General features: G+C 30.2%; 1 protein-coding gene across 1 annotated transcript in view; it reads left to right on the forward strand.

Moving 5' to 3' along the window:
- Ca-alpha1T (Ca[2+]-channel protein alpha[[1]] subunit T) overlaps window positions 1-16,200 on the forward strand; it is a 316,291-nt gene that overhangs the window by 256,937 nt on the left and 43,154 nt on the right. Inside the window, exons 28-29 of the mRNA XM_081731934.1 lie at window positions 2,531-2,680; window positions 8,509-8,804. Of these exons, the coding sequence (XP_081588060.1) occupies window positions 2,531-2,680; window positions 8,509-8,804 (446 nt within the window). The remainder of the gene's footprint in view (window positions 1-2,530; window positions 2,681-8,508; window positions 8,805-16,200) is intronic.

Here is a 16,200-nt window from a genome sequence, read left to right on the forward strand (position 1 = left end):
AACGCTAGTCTCACATCTTTTATATTATTCAGAAGTGTATCGGTTACATACAATGTTTTTACTTAGGGTTGCCAACCATCGCGTATTTTACCGGACAGTTCGGTTTTTGATCTTGTCCGGTATCCGGTACGACCTCAAAACTGACGTTAAATATCCAGTATTTTTCCTCTTACTAGTCCTATCCTCTGTTCCATTCAGATTATTTTGGAGTGATGAAAAGAATCGTTTGTCGATGAACAAGGCTAAAGCAGAGCTTATAATTCGCTTTGATATCGACTTGTCTTGCGCGGAATTTGCTGAAGAGTTGAAAACAGGAAAATTTATTGAACTTATCAAAACTGCTAAAAATCAAGAAAAGTACCTTTTCAAGAATACAGCTAGCACCAGGGGCGGATCCAGGGAACCGATCGCGGCGATTCCCCCCAGAAGAGGAAACTTTCTTATTTTATATATATAAATAAAACCCATCCCAAAGTTTGGAGCCCTTAAAAGTAGCAGTAGGACAACCCCCCCCCCAGAAGTCGGTCCTGGATCCGCCCCTGACTAGCACTGCTTCATTCTCAGCTACATCTTCCAATTAAACAATGCATCCAGATCCGGTAAAAGTATGTAAGCATTATGATACATTACCAGCCCCAGCGAAGCTGAGACTTATTTTTCAAGTATATTTTGTGCATACCATAATTATAATGCCAATTATATTTGCTCTTCTGTCTTTTGGTAGACTACAAAAGGTGTGCCAACTCAACCAGAACTGGAATAAGTAAGTTTAATCAATGCTTCAAAAATAACTAAAGTTATTAAATTCGAACTTCGAATCACTTAATTTTATGTGGAGTAATCACTTCCAGGTTCACATTTTTGACGAGCGATGATGTCACAATCTTAAGAGTATACGTACTCCAGGGGGTGTCCAGTATTTCGATTTTCAAAAGTTGGCAACCCTTTTTTTGTGCTTAATACACAAATATCTTTAAAAATAAAACAGTACAAGAAAAGGTACTGCAAATAGAGAGCCACTTAATGCACAGCCGATGCAATTTAGGGAATTTTGTGGATTAACCATAGCATATAGAAATAATTTCTCTTTTTGTCAATTTTATTAAAAAATATAAATAAAAAAATAGTTAAACAAAAGTGCAAACAACAGAACTGAATATATCAGTTGGTGATTTGTACACAATAACGATTTATATATTTTACAAACTATGTTGCAGTAACCCTACAATGGAATTATTATGATCAAGATTAAGCCTCTACTTTAAGGCCATTATTTACACCATGAAACAAGTGATAGGGTTATATTTCTCAGCCCCACTTATAATGAGGCCCCTGCTATCCAGCCCCGCTTATAATGGATCCCTTGTTTCCATTTAGATATGTATTAGGTCCATCATAGCAGATATTCAAACCTAGAAAACGGCAACATTTTGTCGCTGAAAAAGAAAGCTTGACATATAAAGGGCCCCAAAGTTTGACGTATGTAATGGGGCCTCTTACACTAGATTAGGGCTCCATCAAACCTAAATCTGGCACTGATGTGATCCATCCTGTTAATTTCATGATATGAATAACTAAAAATCTTAAGAATTGTGTTGATGGATCAGTAATTTTAGCCATGATAAAGAGGGTCAAGTTTAGGAAGAGAATCCGTTGATGAAGATGATCCATCCAGCTTATTCGAAAATATGGCACCATTTATTCTCATACGGTATTATTATACACCGTGAGCATAAAGTTCTGCCCTGATTATAAAAAAATTATTACTGAATAACCGTTGGACAGCATAATGTAAATTCTGGTCCGTTACATAAGTTAGTATTACAAGTTTTATTAAAGACCGATAGATGGCACTAGTGCTACCCAAGAGTGACGCAGTACGTTACTTGGCGCGCGCGGGTTAGTTGGCGAAATGGCATCGAAGCAGGAGAAAGCACAATGCGTGCTGTGGTATCACGCTCTTCCCGCCACAGACATTACACCACTGGACTTTTTTTCTATGGAGCTATATCAAGGACAGAGTCTATGCCACACCTGTTGCTGACGTCGAGGAACTGAAGGCTAGGATACAAGCAGTTGTGGGTACTGTGACAGAAGATATGTTACAAAACACCTGGCGGGAACTGGAATACCGTTTAGACATTCTCCGAGCTACCAAGGAGGCACACGTTGAAGTCTAACGTAAGTGGTCTTTAAAAAAAAAAAAAAAAAAAAAAAAAACTTGTAATACTAACCTATGTAACTGACCAGTATTTACATTATTATGTCAAACGGTTTTTCTGTAATAATTTTTTTGTAATCAGGGCAAGACTTTATATTCACTCTGTATATGATTTGTTCCTTGATAGTATGTAACCCAAGTGTACCTATACGCCAGATTGGTTGCATACTTTCAATATTCTAACCAAACTTCGTCACGTGATGCATACGCGACACTGTTATTTGTTAAAAGATAAAATATTATCCTCCTTACATAATAATTATGAATTTTGAAATTGTTATTTAATTTTGCATATTCTTCTTTTTGTAGTGTTGAAACTTCTGAAAATGGCGAAGGGAATTCGTGCCTTATTGGATACCGTGATGCAGGCGTTGCCTCAGGTGGGAAATCTGGGGCTTCTTTTCTTCCTCCTGTTTTTCATATTTGCTGCATTAGGAGTCGAATTGTTTGGGAGACTAAGTAAGTAGATATGTTCTTTTCAACAACGCGCTGTATAGTAGATTCAGTGATCGAATTCGATGGATATGAACCGGTGTGATATATATTGGTAGTGAATTAAGTTGTCAAAAAACAATACCAACTGTATAAAGTTAACAATAAGCTCTACTTTATTGAAATATACCTAAGACATTTCTATTCGTATATGTATATAAGACACCAATGATACAGTATTTACTTGACTACTGTATAAGCGCTCCCATTTTTTTTTTTTTCTAAATGTGGGGCTAAAATTCTTGTGGGGTGCTTATAATCGAATAATATGTTTTTGGACAAATGGTAGACACTAGTGAATGGTTTTGTGTTGTTTATTATAAATTGTAAGCAATAACAATGATTTGAGAATTTTTACAACGTAAGGTTTTAATGTTATTTTATAACGCATTTGTCTACTGTCTATAATTTTTCAGTTCACAACTCAGTCAAGGCCCGCTCTACCATATGTGCAACACGTACATGACACGGGGCGGCAAAATCTGTCAAACTATATTATTTAAAATAAATATTTCTTGTTAGAAACAGACTGCATGATGATGATAGTTAAATTTACTAAGCTGACCTTCTATTTGAATATTACATTCATAAATCATGTTTAGGTCGCATTACTTTAAGGTCACACATGGACAGTGCTAAAGCAAATAGTCAAACACATTCTAATATGAATTGTTGTCAAATACAAGAACTCAATTCTCGACCAGTAGGAAACACCTGTTCCATTTCGTTAGTTATCACAGTTTTGACATGAAAACTACTTTTGTCTTTGTAACAAACAAGCTCCTTATCATTGAAGATGGAAACAAGCTTTTTATTTTTTTAATATATGTAGAAGGAAAATCAAGAAATAGATGTAGAAGAGCTATTTGCACTGAAATTGCGAACTTATACATTGAGACTGAAGCTCGGTATTGAATTCTATAAAATGGATTATCATCTTTCCTCTGCAGGTATATTTGCTTTTTTCACTAACATAATAGATTATTATTTAAAGAAAAAACAGACACAGGGAGAGTGTATTTGTAGTATTTAGGTCTTTCTGAGTGCGAGTGTTCTTTCACTTCCCTTTGTTGTTCATGGTGTGATAGCATACTTAAAATCGTGGCTTTTAAGATTTGTTCTCTCTGGAGAAAGGCGGGCTGGAAATGCTGCCATTGCACGGAGCGGCAAATTGCGTAGGGTCGGCCTTGAACTCAGCATTGATGGAGATACTACCGTCAACTCTTATCTGGAAAGACACTTCTAATAAATCTCTGGTTTTGCAGCCAATGACAAGCCGTTGATTTGGGAGTTGCATGAATTTTCTTTCGTGCTCTTATAGCGGGTGCTTGTATCTGCATAATAAATGGATTCTGAAACCTGACATAAATTGTTAGAGGGCGCTTAAATTCGAGTAAATACAGTAATTCATTTCCAATTCGATCACTGAGTAGATTATAATTAAGCTTTATTTATTTCTATGAATAAAACGTTTAATTGAATTTTTCAAACTATTATTCATACAAATTAATAATGGGAAATAAAGTTTCATTTCAACCATATATTGAATTGTAACAAACTATTTGATAAGTTTATTTTGAATCATCTTAAACCAAGAGGAACTGTAAAAAGATTTTTAATAATAAATAAATAAATATAGTGTTAACTAGTGAAAACATAGGAAGAAATTGGAATGAGCTCTATACTAATATAAAGTGCAATTATGTACTTTGAACTTTACAAATCCATATAATTATCAACTATTCAATCAATCTTTTTATCATCATCGAAAGTAGATTACTTATCGGTGGTAAATACCTGCGCCATCTTTGTATTTTAGTTCATTTATTTCTTCATCTTTGTATTTTAGTTCATTTATTTCTTCATCTTTCTATTTAAATTTATTGATTTCTTCATCTTTGTATTTTAGTTCATTGATTTATAAATCTTTGTATTTAAGTTCATTGATTTCTTCATATTTGTATTTTAGTTCATTGATTTCTTCATATTTGTATTTTAGTTCACTGATTTATAAATCTTTGTATTTTAGATCATTGATTTCTTCATCTTTCTATTTAAATTTATTGATTTCTTCATCTTTGTATTTAAGTTCATTGATTTCTTCATATTTGTATTTTAGTTCATTGCTTTCTTCATATTTGTATTTTAGTTCATTGATTTATAAATCTTTGTATTTTAGTTCACTGATTTCTTCATCTTTCTATTTAAATATATTGATTTCTTCATATTTGTATTTTAGTTCATTGATTTATAAATCTTTGTATTTAAGTTCATTGATTTCTTCATATTTGTATTTTAGTTCATTGATTTCTTCATATTTGTATTTTAGTTTATTGATTTATAAATCTTTGTATTTTAGTTCATTGATTTCTTCATATTTGTATTTTAGTTCATTGATTTCTTCATATTTGTATTTTAGTTCATTGATTTATAAATCTTTGTATTTTAGATCATTAATTTCTTCATCTTTCTATTTAAATTTATTGATTTCTTCATCTTTGTATTTAAGTTCATTGATTTCTTCATATTTGTATTTTAGTTCATTGATTTCTTCATATTTGTATTTTAGTTCATTGATTTATAAATCTTTGTATTTTAGTTCACTGATTTCTTCATCTTTCTATTTAAATATATTGATTTCTTCATATTTGTATTTTAGTTCATTGATTTATAAATCTTTGTATTTAAGTTCATTGATTTCTTCATATTTGTATTTTAGTTCATTGATTTCTTCATATTTGTATTTTAGTTTATTGATTTATAAATCTTTGTATTTTAGTTCATTGATTTCTTCATATTTGTATTTTAGTTCATTGATTTCTTCATATTTGTATTTTAGTTCATTGATTTATAAATCTTTGTATTTTAGTTCATTGATTTCTTTATCTTTCTATTTAAATTGATTGATTTCTTCATCTTTGTATTTAAGTTCATTGATTTCTTCATATTTGTATTTTAGTTCATTGATTTCTTCATCTTTGTATTTTAGTTCATTGATTTCTTTATCTTTCTATTTAAATTTATTGATTCCTTCATCTCTGTATTTTAGTTCATTGATTTCTTCATCTTTCTATTTAAATTTATTGATTTCTTCATCTTTGTATTTTAGTTCATTGATTTATAAATCTTTGTATTTAAGTTCATTGATTTCTTCATATTTGTATTTTAGTTCATTGATTTCTTCATCTTTGTATTTTAGTTCATTGATTTATAAATCTTTGTATTTAAGTTCATTGATTTCTTCATATTTGTATTTTAGTTCATTGATTTCTTCATCTTTCTATTTAAATTGATTGATTTCTTCATATTTGTATTTTAGTTCATTGATTTCTTCATATTTGTATTTTAGTTCATTGATTTCTTCATATTTGTATTTTAGTTCATTGATTTATAAATCTTTGTATTTTAGTTCATTGATTTCTTTATCTTTCTATTTAAATTGATTGATTTCTTCATCTTTGTATTTAAGTTCATTGATTTCTTCATATTTGTATTTTAGTTCATTGATTTCTTCATATTTGTATTTTAGTTCATTGATTTCTTCATCTTTGTATTTTAGTTCATTGATTTATAAATCTTTGTATTTAAGTTCGTTGATTTCTTCATATTTGTATTTTAGTTCATTGATTTCTTCATCTTTGTATTTAAGTTCATTGATTTCTTCATATTTGTATTTTAGTTCATTGATTTCTTCATCTTTCTATTTAAATTGATTGATTTCTTCATATTTGTATTTTAGTTCATTGATTTCTTCATATTTGTATTTTAATTCATTGATTTATAAATTTTTGTATTTTAGTTCATTGATTTCTTCATCTTTCTATTTAAATTTATTGATTTCTTCATCTTTGTATTTTAGTTCATTGATTTATAAATCTTTGTATTTAAGTTCATTGATTTCTTCATATTTGTATTTTAGTTCATTGATTTCTTCATCTTTGTATTTTAGTTCATTGATTTATAAATCTTTGTATTTAAGTTCATTGATTTCTTCATATTTGTATTTTAGTTCATTGATTTCTTCATATTTGTATTTTAGTCCATTGATTTATAAATCTTTGTATTTTAGTTCATTGATTTCTTCATCTTTCTATTTAAATTTATTGATTTCTTCATCTTTGTATTTAAGTTCATTGATTTCTTCATATTTGTATTTTAGTTCATTGATTTATAAATCTTTGTATTTTAGTTCATTGATTTCTTCATATTTGTATTTTAGTTCATTGATTTATAAATCTTTGTATTTTAGTTCATTAACTTCTTCATCATTCTATTTAAATTTATTGATTTCTTCATCTTTGTATTTAAGTTCATTGATTTCTTCATATTTGTATTTTAGTTCATTGATTTATAAATCTTTGTATTTAAGTTCATTGATTTCTTCATATTTGTATTTTAGTTAATTGATTTATAAATCTTTGTATTTTAGTTCATTGATTTCTTTATCTTTCTATTTAAATTTATTGATTTCTTCATCTTTGTATTTTAGTTCATTGATTTATAAATCTTTGTATTTAAGTTCATTGATTTCTTCATATTTGTATTTTACACGTAGTTCATTGATTTCTTCATATTTGTATTTTAGTTCATTAGTTCATGTAGTTGACTAATGTTAACTGCGTTACTTTGAGATGAACTGGAATTTTAATAATTTGATTTATTGATTTACTTTCTTCAAATCTATTTTTAAGTGTCCCTTACTTCGTGAAAATTAAATTTTGTTACATATAATTGTAATACAGTGGGACATCAATAATTCCAAGCTGAAGAGAATATACAAAAATTTGAGATATCGAATTTTTTCGAGTAATCAAAATAGCCACAACAAAAGTTCGAGATATCGATGTTCCGCGTTCTTCCTTAAAAGTGACTATATATAACCTCTATAACTCGAAGTTTTATTCAACCTCTAAAACTCGAAGTTGTGAAAGTTCCTTAAATTAAATAAGATGACTAGTAAATATAAAATACTATACATGTTTTGTTTTGAAATGGGGGGGGGGGGGGATTTCATGTCTGGACATGAATGAGACACAGTTACAGTACACATTAGTAACAATGACAATTGCGTAGAAAAGCATAGAGCTACAACTTCGAATTAATCGATGTCACATCAAGACAAATTCAACATATAGAGATAAAGCTTCGATTTGCAGAGGTTCGTAGATACGAAAGTTCAAGTTACCGAGGTGTTTTTTAAATATGATTATGAAACTCTTAAAATTGACTTTATCGAGGTTGTAATTTTTAAACATTCGATTTATAGAAGTTATTTTAACATTCATTGTTATGAAGAATTCAAGAGAATGTGAAAAAAATTCGAGTTGTTAACGAATTCGAGTTATGAGGTCCAACTGTATTTAGCAATAAAATTTAATTTTAAGTGTTGTTAAATTTATAAATTTATTTCGGAAAAGCACTGAACATTTAGCTACACTTGAAATAGATATCAGTAAAATCATATTAAAATTCGAGTTTCATATCAAAGAGAACAGAAAATAATTCTCCATATAGATCATTAGACTAAAAAAAATAAAGATAAGATAAGCACTTAACCGTTTGTATCCTGCAACGCTTAAAATCTCAGAATGACTCCATTGTTTTCATCTGGCCTTAATGGAAAGCATATTAGGCCTTCAAACTTACATGAGAACTCTAACTAATATGTTCCTATAAATTTCATAAGTCCTGAATAAGCATGAAGATTCAAACCAAATCTAAAATCTTTGCTATAAGATAATGTTATTTAAATCAAAAATATTTACTTATTCTTATTATTATATTTGTTTCTGTAGGTTGTTCAGAGCAAAACCCTTGTGAGGGGCTGGGAGAACATGCTCACTTTGCTAATTTTGGGATGGCATTCCTCACTTTGTTTCGTGTGGCGACGGGGGATAACTGGAACGGCATCATGAAGGACACGTTACGAACAGAGCATTGTGATAGTTCAACAGAGTGTGTTCAGAATTGTTGCAGTAACACATTTATTGCGCCTGTTTATTTTGTTGTTTTCGTGCTTATGGCTCAATTTGTTCTTGTTAATGTTGTGGTCGCAGTTCTTATGAAGCACTTGGAAGAGTCTAATAAGCAAGTAAGTACGATTGCATTGCTTTTAGTTTTTAAGTTTAAGGCTACTATATTTTTATTATCATTATTATTATTATATTTATTATTAAGCTACATACATCCAAGTATTATGTTTCTAATCTAAATTCACCTTTTAATATATTTAGTTGACTTGATATGATCAACAATTTTGGTAAATTCGTAACAGCATTATACAATCTTAAAAACATAAAGAATATTTGCAAAAGTAATGAATGTGTTGATAACGTGTTGAAAATTGAGTTTTCCATAAATTTAAAGAATTGAGCTTCAGTTGCTGGTTATACATTCTACTATTTTACAAAAATACATTCCCCAATATTTGCAAAACACCTCATTATTATTTTTTTAAAAATCAAATCAAATCAAAATTGTTTAGAACTGAGTACTTTCGAGTTTTAGACGACTAATTTATTTCAGTCCTCGTGAAGTTATAACATAACCAACGTACAAAACAAGTATTCAAAATACATATTTTAAAATTTTAATAAAGTTGAAAATATTTTCTGTGAAATCAAGACAATATGGTATAATACTTTGTATAGTTTTGAAGTTTTTGCCCAATAACTTTTGTGATCAGGCGAACAGGATATCTCGGCTTCAGCTCCATCTCTCGTATGATTTCGAAGGTGCAACTTATCAACCTTCTTGCTTGTATCTTGTGATCATCAATTTAAATCTTCAGAATAGTAGAAGTAAAGAGATGAAAGTAAAATTGAAAAATTGTTCATTTATATATTGATTACTGCTGAAAGATTATTGGACGTACGCAGGAATCTGTACATTCTTATGAATTAAATTTGCCTTTGAATTTAAATATTATATTAATATTTTGTGTTAAATAAAATTTAAGAACTACTCAAATATCTTCTTAATGTGTAGAACAAAAAATTTCAATTGCGCAGTAAATACCATGTCATAAACAGAAGATAAAAGTATAGTCCATTGTTATTACTTCAAGTATCACAGTATGCATAATGTGACTTCAATTTCATTTATAATTAAATCTACTCATTTGCTGCTGGAATACTGCTTAGCTCAGACAATTTGGAGAAAATATAAGTTGTTTTTGAGGTCTTATCTGATTTGAAAGCGTCAAAGATACCAAATGTAGAGTCGCATCTGGATGAAATGACTTGTAAAATGGGCGCTATAATTTAAAAATTTAGAATAGGTAGTATTGTGATTTAGCGTGTCACCTAAGCAATCACCCAGTTACAAAATGGCGCCAGTTCAGGAGAAAGCGCAGCGTGTTCTATGGTTTGCTGAATTTAAATTCTGTTTTGCAATCTATAGAGTATTCCAAAAAGTTCATAGAAAGAAAGTTTCCGACAACAGGAACATTCAGATATTGTTCATGTTGTCAACACTTCAAAGAGACTGAAAATGATACCTATTTATCACATACTGATTGATCTTTATGCATCATGGCAATGTTTGGATAGGTCAGGATGAATGTGCTCAGTTGTTTCAAAAGATTTGTCAGTGTGATGATTTCAGAATTAAAAGTAAGTTCCAATATAAGATGTGTGCAAAGATAATGCGTAAACAAATTGGATCTAAACTGCATAATATAAGAATTAGGTACAGAAGATTACGAAATTCGTAAGGAAGTTTGCAAGATGGTGCTTAGTCATGTCGCAATGTTAGGTTTATTATTTAATTTTATTTTTCAAATGAGGCTGTTTTTTGTGTGCCGAGAAAGATAAATAATAGTTTCTATAGAATTTAGAGATAGAAGTATTCCACGTGAATTTAAAACAAATAAGTAGAATAGCTCCAAGGTTAATGTAAAGATTCATTCTTCTTCGAAATAAACAATCAGTAGCAATAGTAAACTTTCATTTAATTCATTAATTTATTGACCTGAATTTTACATGTCTCTTCAGCATCGAGGCAATATGAGACAGGGCCTGTGTTTACAGTGAGATCCAAAGAACTGCTCTCATCGTACTTATATCTGAGATAAGCACTTGTATAGAGAATCGAAGCCGGTATAGCGTGTACAGAGAGCAACCGCATAAACCACTTGGCTACATAAAAGCACCACAGTTGCAAATATTGAAAGCATTTCTAATTCCAAAATTAAACAAACAATTCACGCATTACGCCGTATATAGTCAATAAAACGGAACATCTACACACTTTGCCAGTCACTTCGAATAATTTAGTGAAAAATGTATTGGTAGCACAAGAGCTATTTCTTGGTTCACAAAGTCAACTGCTGTGACTTCTGTTCGTGAGATAGTTAAAACTGTATATTGAAAGATTTTAAAATGTACATGAGCTAAAAAATAAATATTTTTTTTAAAAAATCATGTTTATTCAGGATATTCCAAATGAAAATAATCAACATGCAACTTTGCTGTATTTTTGCCAAAATACTCTTGCTGCTGTTTTCGGAATGCCAAAGTTTGATATCTGGCAATAAATAGCTTATGTCATTGTCAAAATTTGAAATTTATAACTTATTTCATGTTAATACTTTAGAATTATGACGCTTTCAAATTCAGCAGAACCTTAGAAACTTTTTGTATATATATTATAAGAATATACGCATATCAAGATAATAGCGAGTTGGCGAAAATATATATTTCCAAAATAAAAACAAATATCAAAATCATAGTAATTTGTCAAAAATATACTCCAAATAATACGATCATATCAAGGTCAGATAATTTAGAGAATCGCATTTCTCATTAGCGATGCCATATCGTAAACAAACCTAACAATTTATTTCTAAATATTCACTAATTTAGAGCTACTTTTCTGCCGTACTTTGTATTTACTTTTTTCCTTTATTATAAAAACATAAAATCTAGCCGAAAATGAGAGTTACATAGATTTTATGTTATTCGTATGAGTATATGATTTATCATTTCGGTTAATGACCAGATAAGTTTTGTGAATCCTATAAGTTTATGTATTTTTAATCTAGATAAATAAGTGTTATATTATAAGGATTATCTTTATTATATTACGAATTAGAGAAGTACATATTATGACAAAAAGTCTATTTTCATAGTAAGACCTTGTTTTAATCACCACACAGTAAAACATATTTTTGATATCATTGTGATTCATTTAAGTTAAGATAGACCTTAGTCTTAATTCTTTATTTTAAAAATACGACTCTGTAATTCTTCATTTTAAAATAATTTGCACCTGTAATTGAAGGGTTGGTTGTAATTGAAGAACCAGGTAGGTCCATTTTTTTAGCGAATTTGAGATTTTCACTGTTCCAGTAGGAAAAGATCACTTTACATTGTGTGCAAGAAACATGTGGATCGAATGATTTTGTTATAATGGAAAAGAGGTACCTACATAAGTGTTCATCGTTAAGTTAGAGCAATAAAAAGGTAGCTCCGGAAAATTTCTAAAAGTGGACTTACTTGGTTCTTGCATCCAACCCTTCAATTATAGTCCGAGGAATGTGTCAGAAGGAATGTCAAAAATTACTATACTTTTAGGAGATTTCATTCTAACTAAATTTAAATCAATCATTTTTACACATTCTGTTTTTAAAACTACGAAAACCTCTAATCTCTTAAAAATTCTTATAGTTTTCCAATCACAGTCAAGAGTTTTCTATGTGCTAATACATTGAATTATTCATGTATAATAACCTCCTCCAAGAAACTTTTGACGGTATTTACCTCTGGTTGCATGATACAAGGATTTTTCTTAATATTTTCTTATATTTTGTATATTTTAAATCTTTATTAGTCAAATTTCGTTGGTGATTACAGAGCTTTCAAGCTTTTTCTTAAAGGTTTGTAACTTATATAGTACAAACTTAAATGTATAGTGATTTTACATTCTGCAATGTTGTAACAAAATTATGAATTTATTTAAGGTTAAACGCAAAAAACACATTTTATTATTCAAGATCTCACCTAATTTGCGTCTTTCTGTAATGGAACTTAGATTATTTTACTCTCTAATAATTTCAAACACTGAGCTGTGATCTTTATTGGAAAAAACAGGTGAGATTTTTCACGGAAAGAGAATCTTTTTACATATTCTTGAAGTTAAAGGATTACTTTTCATTAAAAACATTGAGCGGTATTCAGAGAGAATTCGTTAATCAATCGTTAGTCACGCGATTCGTTAGCGTCGTATTAGCTCTGTACTAAGGAGGGTGTACTTTTTGGTATTTTGAGTCTGCTTGGAATTCAGCTAATACGTTGATGTGGGTATGATTAACTAATAAACATCGGATGAGAATCCAAGAATAAACATCGAATGTTTCAACTACGGAATTCTAGATGTGCTCATGCGTAGTCTGTAAAAATGAAAATATATGAAATACGACATTCGAAATATTTTCTATGAGGTTTGACAGCACAGCAACTTATAAATAGTTACGAAATCGGATTATAATTAACTTAATGATTTCTTAGGGATGTACTAATGACAGGAATAAGTAGAAGTCAATTAATATTAGCGACAATAGAAGGATTAAGTTGTAATTATAAGGGAAGATAATTTATCGATCGGTTGTATATATCCCTCAGAAAACTGGAAATTTTTTACTCATCTCTCATTGTTCACCTTAAGAACCAGTTCTGCTCTTGTAGAGAACTCGGCTAAATAACTGCTTCATAGTTAATTCACCCGATGAGGTGAAAGAAAGAAAGAATGATAGGTTTCAATTGCCTTTGTATTCTCATAATATAAGTTTATTATGGCTAAATCAAGGTACCCTCTGCTCTAAATAAATTAGATGTGATTAACTTAGTCAACTACTACGTGCTGATAAGAGATTCTGAATACACTTCTGATAACCATGTGTTGGTACGGCGCTAATCATGAGTCAAAACAACTCTGCATAAGGCCTATTGAGTTTTGATAGCAGTCATTATTATCGACTAGTATAAACACTCGTACTAAGAATGTTCTTTTCTCTTATAGCAATTACTAGTGCACACAGTTCGCTATATTCGTTCGCGATAAAAAGTTTACTTTTTATATTGAATAAGAATAGTGTAAGATGATAGTCTTGAAATAAAACTAATTTTTGTTCTCACAGAAGAAGAAAAAAATTAATATTATGATAAGTTTCGACCTCATCAATGGAGTTCTTCTTCACTCTATCAACTAATAACACTAACTCAATTATCTAATACATGACAATACACAAAATATTATATTTACCTAGATTCTTCACAGATAGCATTAGTGAGATTTGAAAATATGTCGGCCTAAGCAAAATAATTAAAGATTTTTTTAAAAAAAACAATAATATAACCACGTATATATTAATGAAAAGAGGAAACAACATGATTTAAACTTATTTTTACACACCAGATTCTCTGTTGATGCAAATTCAATAACACACAAAGAGTGGAAAAGTGTATGACTGGATCGGGACTCGAACCAGAATCTCCGGCATACCGTGTCGATGCGTTAACCACAACGCCCCCAGTCTGCTTCTCAGAACCACCATACACTCTCTTACTCCTCCTTCTTTCATTAATATATATGAAATTATAACCGTCAGAAGACGTTCCCAATATATAAATACTCGATTGTCCAAGCACAGCAGCTAGACTGGTACAAGCCATGTCGTCTAAGTGAGGAGATTCGACTTCAAGAGTGAGAGAGTGTGTGTGGCTGTTCTGGGAAGCGGACTGGGTAGCACACATCGGCACGGTATGCCAGAGATCCCGAATTCAAGTTCCGGTTCAGTCATTCACTTTACACTCTTTGTTTGTTAATATTAACCACATGTTCAACCATGAACGTCGGTAAAATGAATCCGTAGGCTCTCCATGGCATTCAAATGAATCAATAATTTGAATTAAATTTCTGGGCTGAGCAATATTGTCTAAATTTAATTGTCCAATATTTTATTTATTTCTTTGTGGTTCCAATTTCTGTTGTAAAAATATCTGTTATCAGCTGTTCTGCAAGATGCATTTTTTTTTTTTTTAAACGATGGCGTGAATATCGAGGTGGTACAATACAAACGACTCCTGGGCGTCTCCTTTCTACGTTCTCTCATTTCCTCTATCCCGATCTGAGCCTTATATACCTAATAGAAATAAATAACTTAAAAAAATAAAATAAAAAAATTATAAACTCAGCCCTCTCCTGCTAAAAAGAATCCTAAGGACGCTGATATGTACCATCCAAACTGAAAACACACAATGTGTGTTTCCGTTCTCTTCCGTGAAGGATATTAAATACGCCAAACAAAAACTGGTTTCATCACTAACTAGCTATTTAAATGAGTTTAGTCACTTAATAGCAGAATCGAAACAAAAACGTGAATTCAAAAGCAGAACGAACAATTTCATTGCAGAAGCTTTTCCCATTGTGAAAGAGGAGCCCAGCCTATATCGAGATTATGGTAGTCTCTTTAAGGAACTAATTCCAATTATTAAAAAGTACGTAATCAATACTGTATAATATTGGGTTTAGAGCTACAATGAATGAATTTGAAAATGTGTCTGTTCAACGTTATGTATTCTGAGTTTGGGTTGAATATGTGGGTACATTGTTTAAAAAGAAAAGAAAAATTCAATTATTTTGGTTAGGTTAACATATTTTCATTTTTGTTTTTGTTTGTCACTAATGTCATCTGTGAATAATCTAGCTCAATATAATATTCTATCTACTGTCTACGTATAAGTTGTTGGAGTTAGTGTTGTTAGTTGATAGGTTAAAAAGAGCTCCAATGGTAAGCTCGAAACGTACCAAAATACTCAATTATATGATAAAAAAAAAGTTGGTGGGGTTTTGTATACTATCGTAGTGTCTGTCGTCTCTCGCCCTTTTAATATTAATGAAGTGAAATATATTTGAATATTTCAATATGAGATTTGAAGTATTTTCACAGAGATACTAAGAAATTGGTTTGCGCGAGTAAAAAGTATCTTAATTTTCAAGTGTTAGTTATGCATATTATGATAATTGTGACTGCTAATCAAAACTCACTCAGATATTTTAGTGAAAGAATCTTTAAACTCCAAGAATGTGTAAGAATAGTATTTGTTTTTAATGGTGTGAAAGTTCACACCATTATGATTGAAATTATTAATGAATTAATGAGCTTAGATTTGCAGGAATACGCAAATAAGGTTAGTACTTGCCTATTAGTCTATTGTTAGTCCAAAATATTAAATGTTCTTTTACCATAGAGTCTTATACACTTAACAGAATAGTAGATAAAGTCTTAAGAGGCCTCATCCCGGCGAAATTAAAATACCGCTAATTTTACAATAATTATGGGATATCTTCAAATAGATAAGAGATAATTGAAATGTGGAACAAGAGCGTCCTAGACAATATTATATTGCGTGAGGTACCTTTATCACAAGTCACCTAGTGGCTTTCCGTTTTCAGCCGTTTAGAAACGCGAAAATAAATGCTGATTT

This window comes from Thermobia domestica, chromosome 11 (genome assembly GCF_964235325.1).
Source record: "Thermobia domestica chromosome 11, izTheDome1.hap1.1, whole genome shotgun sequence".
Classification (NCBI taxonomy): Eukaryota; Metazoa; Arthropoda; class Insecta; order Zygentoma; family Lepismatidae; genus Thermobia; species Thermobia domestica.